The following is a 14,504-nucleotide window of genomic DNA, read 5'->3' as shown; positions in this document are numbered from 1 at the left end:
CGGGTGAAAGTAAATACACGTAGTATAAGCCAGTCGACCGCCCAAGTGGTTCGTTGGGAAAAATAAGAGTACCACCTTGTACCCGCTAGTTAGTCTTCCTCCCGCGAAAGCGGCACCAGCAGCTGTTGGAAACCGCGCGCGTAATTTCGAAGGATTAGCCGTTACCTTACACCGATTCGACTTGTACGCCCCGTAACGAACACCGAATGTAGAAATACCCTGAGCCAGCGCACTACCTTGCCTCATGCACTGCTACCTGGTAGCACTGGTAGCATTCAGCCGCTAGCACACAGTGGCGGGAGCCCGCTCCCGACGTTTGCCTCGAGGTCGAAGCTCAATCTGACGCGAGAGCCCTGGCGCCGATTGCCACACCGTGAACCATGCGCGAATAACTTAAACACTGTGGACAATCGATTGCTCGCTTGCTCGTTTCTCATCGAATATTGCGTCACCGTTGATGTTAATTGCGAAATCTTCAGATAATAGGCATTATCAAAATATTTGGACGATCTCTTATCCCTTGAGCAGACGTATCTAGGACAAATATGTATGTGGACTTATTAAAATCTTAACGTGGCGATTGGAATGTCAGATTAAGTGTGAATTGCCGAAATACCGTTTCCAGTGATTTCTACATTATTCGAAGCATGTCGTAATCTGTGATTATCTAAGACAGTGGATTTGTCAATTAAGTACATATCGTTGATTTTCTATAAGAGTACTTGCCAAAAATGATAGACCTAAGAATAGTGTTATAAGTAAATCTATTTGAAATACGAGGCTTGAAATAAAAGATTATTAGTAATTCGGTCATTTGACGATAAAAAGATCTGTTTCTTTTATAATCTAGGTAACAGTCCTTGTGTCATGAGAATTTTTAATAAAATATCGTTTATATATATATTGTTTATTATTAGAAAAAGAAACACTCTTTGAACTTCGAAATACTTCTTATATATAATTTTATTAGCAAAATAATTACATATTCGTCTTAAGAAATAATTTACTTTTAATGTTGGTTTTTGTATATACTTCAAAATTGACAACTTTTTGGGAATGTCGTCATGCTGTTGGTAAAACCATAATAAAAATCCGTAAATTTTTAATCGAAGCAATTTTGAGATAATCACTTGATCGAACAATTTTGTTTGAAATTGTATGCAGATTATTGAGTATACATTAAATCTCTAAATTTGTTTGACTAAATCATTGGATGAATAGATGACCTTCTTGCTAGTTATAAGCTCTTTATATTCGCTGATCTCAGCCCAAGGCGTTGCACGTGCTATCGTTTGCGGTATTGAAATGTACAACCTGAACGTATGCGTTTGGCCGTGTCACTCTTTCAAACGCTCCCCCGTGTAGTCTAGAAACGCGTGCTTATGTGCATGAAGGGAGAATGAGTACGCGCGATACGCACGGCGCGGCGCGTTAAGTTACTTTCATACCGTGTTTGTTACGTGGCCGTACTCTTTCAAACAGCGTTACGGAAATTCCTATTAAACAACGATGATATTAGGTCTTTGTTAGAATTCTTGCTCTTGTCAATTTATTTAAAGTAATGTCCAATAGGTAGATATTTGAGAAAAAAATCATCAAATAAAATATAGAATATAACAATTCTTACATTTCCATTCATTTACTCATTCAGTTTCTCTTAAAATGATTTTGCGCATGAAAAAGCTGCCTAATAGAGGATAACTTTACCTTTTCTCAAATGCCAAATTTCTTTTCAACAACTTTCATATCGTTTAATATGAAATAAATTTATTATTATTTTCATTATATGTCTTCATTATTCACGATTACTAATAATGACATTTCCAGATTTTTATGAACGCTGATTCATATTAAATTTCTTCATCTCTAATATAGTTTGATAAAATTTAATATAAAATTTAATGAATATTCATCAAATTCAAACTTCGAAAAAATTAGATTTTATATTCACCAACCTAGTATGTGAATTAAAAAAAACGAAACATTGAAAGAAACTATAGTTACGTATAAATTGAAACCATCTTATCCCCATTTATTAGATAACTCGGATACATGGACAGGTTTTTTGGTAATCGAGTATAAGACGAAATATTTGGAATTCTAGGGTATCGAAGAAGGGATGACAGAAACCAATGGAGCCTGTAATAGCGTGGCAATAGCTTGATCGGATGGCTGCTTCTACACGTTTAATGTCTCCAAGTAGATAACTTAGCTGAAGTTACTTATTCGTACACCTGCTACGAAAAGAGAAATACCACAACCCATAAACGAGAACCTTTACTTAACACATTATCGAACCTCGTAATTGACCAAATTACTGATAAGAAATTGCCGGTCGATTTCTAAGAAAATCAGTCCTGTACTCTCGTGCCTTTCCTAACCGAGTAAGAAGCAGCAAAGTGCTTGACTTCGAGTCGGAGGTTGAAACGACGATAAAGGTAATGGATCTTCTATTAGAGCACCGAATAGGTTTAGAAAATCTTTTACTCGCCACTTTCCATTCTAATCACAGATCGAGAGACACTACTCTTTGGTATTTTTACCTAAATGACACCTAAGTGAATTAGGAACTTATTAAATCGAAAAGATACAGATTTCGAGAGAAAAAGAAAAAAGAAACACTTATGGGCCTTCTCGGGTTTCGATTATTCACATTTTCTTTCTCACCAGGTTATTCGTCACTGAAATTAAACGATCGTCTGATAATGTTTTACTAATTGTGGTAAATTTCTTGCAGTAGTTTTTGCGCTGTTTTTTTTTATACTTACTACGCCGTAACGAACATATAATTTATGACTAAATTAAACAAGTATAACTATAAATACATATTTTTATGAGGTTATACGGGACTAAAGAAATAAAGCGTAAGTAAAATTTTAAGACATAGAAACGAATGCTTTACTTTGGCCATTTTTTTACTTTTATCTCATGTAAATTCCGTATATCTTCATGAAATATAATTTAAGTTTTCATTAAGTGCATAAATATTCGTACCTTGTTTATAAAATTATTAATCGATATTAATATAGACGCAATAGCAATCTGAGTACGAGGTCACTTGGATAATATTATTTTCATATTGCAATTGTTATGTATTTTGCATCGAGATATCGTGGTCCTACTGATTCTGGAAATTTGAAGGAAATGTTGGCACGCTATATGCTCACAATGTTCAAATCTATTTGACGAAGCCTTACCGCTATAGTATTCGATATCAATCCGTGACACGAGGCGGATAATATCGTTACCGCGACCTTGTTTTCCCTGATTGGATTGCCCTCGTACTTGTATCGGTATAGGCTACTATTCGATATACTCTATCGGAAAGAAAGAAAATGCTAAGACCTCCAATTCTATCAATCGTGATTGAGATCTTAGTTTATACTATATTTCAATTGAAACTTTATATCTGTGACTTAATCATACTTTCTAAGAATATTATACTTTTATACTTGCCATTGTGATAATAGATATATAATACTATATAATTACTGGATGTTATAATCTTTTGATAACATACCACAAATACTAACCTTAAACAAATAAAACATATTTTGGAAGAAGTAAAGAAAAAATTCGCTCAAAATTCAATATGCAAATTTGCTTTATATTTACAAACTCAATCGGCAATCGTTATAACTATACTTCCTAATACTACTGTTTCCACTTTTTACCTACTTAGAAAGGTCACAATGTAAATTCTGCGTGCATAACATCAACATCAATGCTATGTGTTATGCAATTGACGAAACTATTCGCAATACTGCAGAACAAGGTTTAAAGCGTTGCACTTCACATATTCTTGCGACGCACGTCAATAATGGATCGAAGTGCATCATCGATCAATACAACCGGATTTACGTCCGCTAAAATCTTTCTTGTGTTCGCTTGTTATTCATCTTAGCACATGTGTCGCCAGGATTTGAAACGTTCGCATGTTTGTAGCGTGAATTGAGCTTCATTACGTTCATCACGTCATATTCGTCGAACATTTTCACTATTCAGATTGGTAGACGAGGAAAATTTCGTAAGAGTTGGATGTTTTGAAATTAATCTAGCATTTCCTTTTACATCGATCGTATTAGATCGAGCGCACGCTTGATTTTAACGCTCGTTTGATTTTAACCGTAAGCGTTTGCTATCCTGTTAGAAATATAATATATCGAAAGAGCCATTAAAAATAACGCAGGGTAATTGGAAGCAAATGTAATTGACCGGTTTGTTATCGTCGACATACACGAGGTGGAGACTGATTACGTTATCAAAACATGTGTTCAATATGTGTAAAAATAACATTTGACCACCTATTGCTAGAGAATATAGTTGGCCAAATATCAGACAGATTTATATTGTACGGTGGTCAATGACCAATTCTCTTCTAATAGTAAAATAGATAACATTAAAAAGAAAGATTAGCAAATTGTCGCAATACCATTTTCTTCTGATTTTCAAATATTTATTTAAGATATTCTTCTGTATTTGTCTCAAATACTTTAAAGAATTAAATAATACATCTTTATCAATATCAAAAGAAATATATATTTAAAAAAAATTACGACAATAATTAAGCAGTATTATCGATTATCACAATTTATAGGATACGTAAATACAAATTAAGTATTCTCATTTTCACGTGTCAACTAAATGATGGATTAGAGAAGTAAATTAATTTATTTCTATAATTGAAGTAATAATTACGATTCTATTAGATACTATGTATGGCGATTAATAAATGTACGTAACTAAGCTATTGTAATTATTTTACAAAACTGTGTCACACAAATGTTTTTGAATTTTTGTTTTATTATTACTGATTTTACAGATAAGTGAAATTGAATTGACCATAAAAAATCGGAATCTCGATAAGGAATTGCACAAAGCTAACTATACATGCTATCTTACCAGACAAAAGAGAACTGTTACAGCAAGCGGGTTTTTGATTTATCATTCCAGAAGAAAGAAGAAGGAAGAAGGTTCAAAACGGTTTGCAGCAATCGAAGATTAGTCGAGATGTCGGAAACGGAGGAAGATAGAGCAAGAAAGAGATAAGAAGGGAGAAATACAGAAGAAAGTAGAACAGTAACGAGCGTGAGAGCCGGATAGTCTATGCGATCGTTGGTTAATCGAACGAGTCTCATTCAGAAAGCATTTTAATTGCGCGTTTCGCTTATCTAAAATATGTTGGCTTATCGTCGACGTATCGTTTGATTTTTCAACTGACAATTCATCGCTTTTGATAACCACCAAAGTAACAGAATTCCATCATCTTCATAGGTTGCATCCGATCGAGGATCTACGGATTGCTACGCTTTTATCCGTCGCGTCGGTCACGTAAAACTAAACTTACGCTTGTTCTTAGAAGACTTGTACGATATCTTGGAGAATGGGAGATTAGAACACGTGACAGATCGATGGCTTCAAAATAAATATCTTATTTAAGTGGCATTGTATCAAAGATTTGAAAATTTCTAGATACGTGTGAATACCATCTGCCGAAAAATAAATGAATGAGTATTATAATAAACAATTTTTTTTTATTTGAATATTCTTTAAGAATCGATATTTAGGTAGGATTCTTTCATAGAGTAAATATCGGAATTATAAACAATTCACTTATTTAGAAAAGTGTAATATTATGCATCGAGAATATGGTTATCTAAGAAAATTATGATATTACAAGAAAATATCTGTTTTCATTCCTTTTCGGATAAAATCAGGATTATTAATAACTTTTAAGTAATAACGAAATTTCACAACTAATGTATTTTGGATCTAACTGGAAGATATAAACGCGTCATAAAATCTCCTATAATTTAACTTCAACCCCAACTTTCAATTAGTTAAGTTAAAAGTATTTTTAGTTTGACTAAAGTCAGACGAAATTCCAATAACGAAACATTTAACAGATTTCGATCACTAACACCATACTCATAGATTGTTCAAGAAGTACGAACAATGCATCAGCTATGAAACGCAGTGCAATCTTTATAAGAGCTCACATCGAACACGACATAAAGTCTCGTTTTATATAACTTCACTTTCTCAATGCGTGTCGTAGAACGGGAAATATTAGTTCCACGTTACACGTCTATTTGCATGGTTTGTAGACTGTATCACTAGTTCCTAACACTTCACCCCCTGCCAGCTAAAGTACCGTTATCCAAGCATACACAGCTCGACCAAGTTCCCTCTGGCGTTAAACGCGTTCCTCGCGCAAACCTCTAAAGATGTTCGCTTTCGAACGAGCAAAAAAATGGTTCCATTCATCGTCGCGTAACCATGAAGATAAGAAGATAAAGGAGATAGAATTTAACGAAATACGCGATAGAGCATATTTCAAGATACATGCCGTACGTGCTTGCTAAAACACTTACATTTGGTTCCGCGTTAGACGATGTAGATTGACGAGATCGTAAAGAGAGCGCGTAATCCGAAGCGGACGTCATCCCAGTATTCGTATACGAAAACCTTTGTCAGCCCGGAGTCAGGATCATTCACCACCGGTCGTCGCGTGCGCACTCGCGACCACTACCACCAACAGCAACACAACTATCGCACCACGGCTACCACCGACTATACAGAATGGGGTGATCGACAATGGATATCGAAACAAACAACTAAAACGCGCACGTGTAAATCACGAGCCACAGGAACGAACATTCAAGTATCCGAATATCGTGGCGGACATGCCGAGATCGTTCTTTTACCCGATCGCTTTCGAACCATTTTTAACCCGATCGCACGCTAAACAATTCAGATGGAAGAAAAATCGGATCCTCGAACGATCCAGCGGGATCGCTTCGAGGTAAAATCAAAACGTCTTCACTCGAATTTCAATCGCCGCTATTTTTTTCTTTCTTTTATTTCAACTTGTTCAAAATTAAGGAAATCGGATCACTCACGTGCTTAAAGTGAGACGCATCCAGGCGCGTTGCGTCAGCAGCGTCGACGCATCGCGTCGGGCTGGCCTTCTGGAGCTACTTTCAAAATCCTTGCATTCAGCGACTTCTTATTATGCGATTTTCTTCTCTTGACGATACTTTTCACGGTTACTTCTCCCGTCGACTTCACTGATCGAATCTCTCTTACACTATCGCGCGAACACCGCAACAATGTTACTCTCTCGCCTCGTTCGATGATCGGTCAATGTACCAGGCGTATCCGTCATTAAGTCGAACCAGATCGCGAACTAACAGATTCACACATTACACTTTTAAACAGGCGAACTGAATAAAACGCTGGTAAAACTTGAATAATTCGCGGAAGAAGCCGAGTGAAAACCGTTCGTGCACCTTCGATTACTTCGCGCACTGCTACATGTAAACACTGCGCCGTGGTGGCGTTCGATTCCCTCGCAGCCACCACCGATCGAGCAAACGAACATGTAACAAACCAAACTCCTCAATCGCATCGGACACTTCAGCAAGATCGTGTTCACGATCGTTCAACCCCTGAAACCTTTGATCCTTAAACTCGCACTTTCTCACCGTGTTTGTTACAAGATCGAATTGGAAACGGCGAAAACGGTAAGAACCCCAGCGCGGCGCAGGTAGCAGGAAACCACTGGGCGCACTTGGATTTGTGCCAACATCGTCGTGACTGAGCAGTCGGTGCGTTACTGGGGATCGTTGGCGCTCACCCAAAGTGGCGTGTTACGATGCGACGAGGGTGGACGGTAAAAAGCTCCGAGGAAAGAGAGAGAGAGAGAGGGAGAACTCCTTTCGGAGTGAGGTGTTCTCGGGTATATGGTCAACCTGCGTCTCTCCTCAAACTTCTTCCTGCTTTTCTCGTGTATGCGATAAAAAACAAAGAACGAAAAGAAGAGGCGGCAAAGACAGGTCGATGATCGGTTGCGTTCTTTAGCTGGAATTTTGTTGGCAATACGTTCGATGTTAGATCGTTGACGATCAACACGTAGGAGCACGACGGCGCGTTGTCACTGCACGAGCACAACTACGACGTAGCGGCGACGGTGGCAGCGCAACAACACGACCGTAGAACGCGTAGCACGACGATATACAACTTGTGAGAGTCCCGGAGGCTCGGAGGCGCGCGAGTCAGCCCCACTAGTGTTCGCTCTTCGCTTACCTGGCCGCTGCCCTGCTGCCGTTGCTTGCCTAGTCCGTACCCCCACCCCTCTCGTGCTACCCCTCCACTCGTTGCGTACACGAGGCTGCCCCTCCATCGCTCTTACTTTACCCCCCTCTCTCTCTCTCTCGCTGTGTTACTACCCCCTCCCAACAATCTTTCTCTCTCTCTTTTTCTTTCTTCTTAACTCTCTTTCCCTTCTTTTCACCTCCTACCCCTTTTTCACTCCCTCTTAGTCTTCACATCTTTCCTAGCTGCCCATAGACCCTATGGGTTACGGGTATCCTTGCAACCCTATCGATATTGTTCTATTCTGCAAGGTAGAAAGGTAAATACGTTAAAAAAGCTGTTGGCGTTACTTTAGGATCAAAGTCGGTTTGAACCCTCCGGAAGTTGAGTAAACAAAAAGAAGTAAGGAGTAGCACTTTTCTTTTTTGGGGGATCGATCGTTGTTGAATGATTTCGATTTAAGTCCACGTCGTGGACAATGCAGGAGGCATGTCGTTCGCAGTTCTTTTATTTACCTTGTATTCTCGTCGGAAACAATAATCGATATCCTTTTATCGATAAATGTACATTGGCTTCAATACATCGAGTAAAAGCAACACATCGAACATATCCATTGTTCGTGTAATAGTCTTTCTTCGTAATTAGGTTTGTAATATTGTTCTCCTTTCATTTGCTTTGCTCAATTGCAAAAATTTCGGCATGATTAATCAATTTCACAGCTTTATCGACACATTTATTTCGTGTCGGTTTTTCCTTATTCGATTCCAATTTGGATGTAAATATTTACGTATTATACGGCATAATGCGTGACAATTTACGCGACAATTTACGTGACAATTTAAAAATTCCAACATTCAACTCGTTTATTCGGATCAAACATACAAATCAATCGACAGATCAATGTATCGTACGTGAGAATTCACATCAGTGGCATAAACAACGTAACAACATTAACGTGCATCCTATCGATTGGATTCTTTCATATTCCGTCGTTACTTATTATTTTTATTTCGCAGCGAAGATGACGGCCACACGATATAAATTACGGCACGCACCTATACACCGTCTTCTTCTTTGTGTTGAATCAACCATACCGAGGATGACGCGCGGCTCTTACGCAATGTCCAGCCAGTTCGAAGTTTGTTTTCTCGAGAGAGTCAACGGCACAGTTCTTTTAATATACTTCGATAAATGTTAAAGTTACAGTATTCTCACGATGAACGTCCGACTGGTTCGAAGAGCGTCGAAGAAGAACAAAGGTGATCGCGAAGGAAAGAAAGTCGGATTGGTTGGAGAGCTGGTTCATCTCGCCCGGCCGAAGATGAGGTACTGGCTTGCAAACCGTACCGACTCACGTCTCGTCGAACGCATGCTCAACAACGAGATAATTAATTATCAATTGACCAGTGATTATCAGCAACACGCGTGTGATCGCCAGAATGTCAGACAGAAAGTTGGCGGATCACGCTCGTTTCGTGGAGTCGTTCGCTGCGTCGCTAGTGATGGAGAATTACATTGTGCGAGCGAACATTTCGCGTATGCCAGATACATAAGTACTGAGTACATCTCATAACTATAAAACCAATCTAAAATTTTTATTTCTTACGTAAACTTACGAAGCTATTCGAATATTCCTAGACATACGCTGCGAATATATTATGTGCGTTATATGAAACATTTTGAAAATTCATTAGCGCTGTTATGATAGCAGAATGTCATGATCGTATTAGCGAAGCTTGATAAAAATCGAAGATAGCTTCAATATTCAGTAGGAGTATTTTTAATAGTTATTGTATGATTTAAATGGTTATTCATTGTATGTATCGATGTTCTTCCGTTTTTCTTTTCTCGTTTTCAGTGAACGTGATCTATCCTTTTTGTAGAAGAAAAGGGAAAATTCTTTCTAAATACGATGTCAAACATGGTGTACTTCGTTCTTTTGTTATCGAGTTAACATCTAAAAATGTATAACACGAGATATAAAGATTGAAAGCTTTTGAGTGGTTTCATATATTTACAGTCATGAGACACAGTGTATTATGCGAAGTCTAGATTCATCGCATTCCGATGCAAAGACTCTTTCCATTTTCCTAGTTTTCATATGTGTGCGTTGGCAGTTATACTTTGCTTATGCGTAAGAAATGCGATAGTCTGTGATCCAGATAGTAGTGAGACACGATCTAACATAAGAATTCAGCTTTGTATGTTTAAGCAAATTTAATAAATCTACGTCTTCTGTTGTAAATATAGCTTTGATGACACTATTCGTATTTTAAGTTACATTCCACAGAGTAGATGAGTTAATTCGTCATTTGGAAAAGAATTAAATTGCTAATAATTTCTAATAGTATCCCCAACTTTTTAAGAGACGGAAGATAATTGTGATCCGAGAAGGACAATATTTGCCCGGAGGGTCGTTAATTAATTTCTGTCGATACCCCGAACTGTTTGAAAAGAGATTGTCACTCGAAATTCATGGAAGACAGCCGAGCCAAGGTTTCTCTAGGTCTTATTAGAGTTCCGACTCGTTGTCGCCAAATCGTATTCTGAATGGTCTAATTTTCCGTTCACGGAAAAAGGACTGTTGTGTGAGAGAGTTTGGCACCTCGCAGGGCCGTACCATATTGACACAGTTCTACCGACATTTGCCCGTTTCTGTCTATGTAAATCTTGCGTGAAATCTCGATCTCTTCTCCTAGCGACGAAAAAAAGCGGTTATGTAAACCTAAACAGTTTATCGATAGTACTAAGTAAAAAGCTAAATGGAATGTTTGTTATTTTCAAATAACTTTGGCAAACGTTGGCGAGTATGTAATAGTACGTTCCTGAAGATCGGTACGTTTGATCCTGGAGAGACACGATTCTTTATCTTGACTATCTGGCCCACTGTTGTTATGCTACACGTTACACCGTTTTCGAGTTGCCCCGGAAGGAACGAAACAAGCAGTTAGCTTACTGCTAAAGATGAGAAGTCGGCTCCAAGAAAAAAATGGTCAGAAGCCGACGCTTACCCGGGAATAAGGAAAAATTTGGGTGCACATTTAATTATTGAAGGTGACAAATGCCGGTGCCAAGTGCAGGTCAAATTTACGAAAGTACCTGACTAAAATACCTGAGTCCTGCAACGGTTTAAGTCAACGTACAATGCAACAGGACCTCTGTCTCGCTTATCAGGTGGAACCAAGACGCCTACCGGGTCGTGAAATTCCGATTCCATTTACGTTCTACAAAGAAATACCCTTCTCACTACACGAAGTTTCCATCGAACGACCAAACTGCAAGATTTCACACTAGCACAAATTCATTTTTCGGTTTCTTTTTTTGTCGACAACTTTTTCTTTCTACAACTGAAGCACGACCCTTTTTTTGTGGATCTCAGGCCTTTACTGCAACTATTATATTTCAATCACTACATTTTAATAAAATACATTTAAAATATACGATTATGTTCATCGATTTATATAAATGAACCTTTATCCTGAAATTTTCGTTAAGATAGTATAAAAGTAGTTGATAAAGTGTAGAATTTTTCAATTGTTTTCATGTATTCATTTGTATCAATTGTTATCATTTACTCATATAGCCGAAGATAAAACGATTGAAAATTAACACCGTATCAATAAAATCATAGTTTTATAAACAGAAATGTTAAACCTTAGAATTACCAATAACTATAGTATTGAATTAAAATGATTTATGTATACTGAAAAAAAATGTTCTGAATGTCAAACAATAAAAACAAATGAGATTATATGCACGTTTCTCAGCTAAAAAAAGAAAAATCACGAGTGCAAATGTATATCAATTATAATTCGCCAAGATTCTTGTTGACACGTGACATTACATAAGTTATGTGCATAAGCTACGTCCTTCAACATTGAGTATTCGAATCACGAAGGAGGGTAATGATCACTTTTTATTCTTTGATAAACGTTTACGCTAAAATTTGAAATATCACGAACTGATATTGATTAAATCTATCTTCTTTCTACGATTTATTGCTGATTATCAAGGAAACCAAATTTCTCGAAAAACACAGCCTATAACATTAATGTTTCATACACAGCACATGTATTTTCCTATACATTTGCCAATGAGTAAACACGAATTTAAATTGAAAAAAGGCTAACAATAAAATGTATTATTCATACTAATTGTACGCTGAATATGTAACTAATTGTTAACGTGTTTTTCTTGTATTCTTAATTTTCCACTTAATATATTTGTTTTCCTATCAATATCATTAAATAACTAAATATTCTGTCTTGAAGGTTAAAATACTTTTCTAAAGTAAAAAGACACCTGGACGAATAAGAGACTTAATCAGATAAGTTAGTTTATCTTTATGAGATTTGGCAGATTAAAAACTATTCACTATGGAACTTCTAAGAATTATATAATTACGATTAATATAAGAATATTCTATTGAATAATATTATACTATATAGTTATTATCACAGTTATTATAGTATAATTTAATATTGGATTCTTTTATTCATAAGTCAATTTTAATATTAATTTTTTGGAATTTACTGAAAGACTATCAACTTAATCTAATACAGAGTTGCTATCATTTGGAACGTCCTGATTATATTGATTGTTTTAATCACGAAAATTTCAATTACTATGATAATGTGATTTAAAAAATCCGTGTACTTCAGATACGTTAGTCTGCTAGATACAATTCAACTAATTTCGTTATTTACGAAATTCTTTTCTCTTCCAAAGGAAGAGTGTTCATGATATTACGTATATTATTCGGCAACTTTATTCTCGATTAATAAAACATTCTGTATATCAATTTAATTAAATTATACAATATGTATGATATGTAACATTATTCATAACGAAAATAAGTAGATATATACAATCATGTTTCTATCTCAATAAATGTTAATTTCTTAACAGCACTGGTATATAGGGTGTGCCCAAAATCGTGATACAAGCTGAAAGGGGAGGATTTTCTAGGAAAAAGCAAATGGAAAATGTAGAGTGACAATTTGTGAAACAAGTTTTCGGTTGCGAGGAAATCTACGATAAAATTTCGTCAAGTACACATGCATTTAAGAGATAACGAGAATCGGTTAAATAGGTTTCTACGCATTTAGGCACTCTGTTCGGTGATACAAGCCGAATGGAGCTGATTCTCCGTGCAAAGTAAGTGGAAAACGTAGACTGACAATTGTCAATACAAGACTTCATTTCCGAGAACATCAACTTTGAAGTTCCGTCTAGTTGACTTTCGTTACTTTTCAAGTGCACGGGTATTAAATTTCCGGCTTCCTTTGTACAGAAAATCATCTCCATTCGGTTTGTATCACTAAATAGAGTACCTGAGTGCGCAGAAACTCCTTCAACCGACTCTCATTATCTCTTAAGTGCACGCGTACTTGACGAAACTTCATCGTTGATTTTTCTTGATAACGAAGCGTCGTTTCAAAAATTTTCACTTCACATTTCCGATTTGCTTTTGCATAACAAGTCACCTCTGGTCGACATAGCATTTTCGATGCACCCTGTATTTTTAGTAAATGCAGAAAGAAAATATATGATTGTGAGACTCGTCGTTCTAACGAGTTTCATAGTTCCAGTGTTTAATCATAAGACACATAAATTATCAGACATTAATATAAAATGGCCTTACCATTTAATATAAAACTAATATTTTTGTATATTTCTGGATCTTAAAAGTTTCAAGTTTACATTTTTAACTTGATAATTTATACATTTCAAGTGATGTACGTAGTTTCAATGATAACGATTAAAACCAGATGACAGCAATGATAGAAATGGAATACAAATATAGGCAGAAAATTGATTGAAGAAAAAGATCATAAGGTAACTCAAGTGACCGTAAAGAATACAGTACATTGTATATCACAAGTACATAAGTCACAAGGAGTTTCTTTCAACTCGTGTAGCTTACAGGCCGGTACCGAGCCCTGTGGCGTAGCAGCATAGTCTGAGTAAACCGCATTTAATCAGTTTGCGGTCGCGGCCCGCTCTCTTATATCCTTTTAATACGTTTTCTCCTTTCTTCTCTTTCTTTACTCTCGCGCGACACCACGTAATTCAACTCCCGCGCATATGTAAGCCAGCTACGCAATATCTACGCGCTGTACGTTCCTTCCTTTCTCCGGATAAATGACCAGAATAGCCTAAACACGAATCTTTTACAGTAGTTCTGGTTACTCTTTGATCATAGCAGAAAAAGAAAAATAAACGGTTTACGTACGATAATTTTTCTAGCTAATTCTTATAAACATTTTAATACTCATGAGCATTATTATTGGGACACTTCGTGAAATTTATTGTTTTTTTTTACTTCGAGAAGGTACGTGCATTAAGTAACTTATATATATTTCTGCAAACTACAATATCTGTTTTAATATATTAGAAAACAATCA

General features: G+C 36.6%; 1 protein-coding gene across 3 annotated transcripts in view; it reads right to left on the bottom strand.

The window, feature by feature from the left end:
- The window catches only part of LOC100745016, a 127,082-nt gene that overhangs the window by 60,583 nt on the left and 51,995 nt on the right, over positions 1-14,504 (bottom strand). Inside the window, exon 1 of one of the 3 annotated variants that reach the window (XM_012385733.3) lies at positions 6,903-8,092. The exons of 1 other annotated variant lie outside the window; for it this stretch is intronic. In XM_012385733.3, the coding sequence (XP_012241156.1) occupies positions 6,903-6,922 (20 nt within the window). In that variant the 5' untranslated portion in view covers positions 6,923-8,092. Of the gene's footprint in view, positions 1-6,374; positions 8,093-14,504 lie in introns of those variants that run through there. One more of the 3 variants, XM_012385734.3, reaches the window with a different exon arrangement.

The sequence above is a fragment of the Bombus impatiens genome, unplaced genomic scaffold, assembly GCF_000188095.3.
Source record: "Bombus impatiens unplaced genomic scaffold, BIMP_2.2 scf_0344, whole genome shotgun sequence".
NCBI classification, from domain to species: domain Eukaryota; kingdom Metazoa; phylum Arthropoda; class Insecta; order Hymenoptera; family Apidae; genus Bombus; species Bombus impatiens.
Note: the sequence above shows the minus strand (reverse complement) of the source record. Positions and strands in the feature narration are given on the sequence as shown.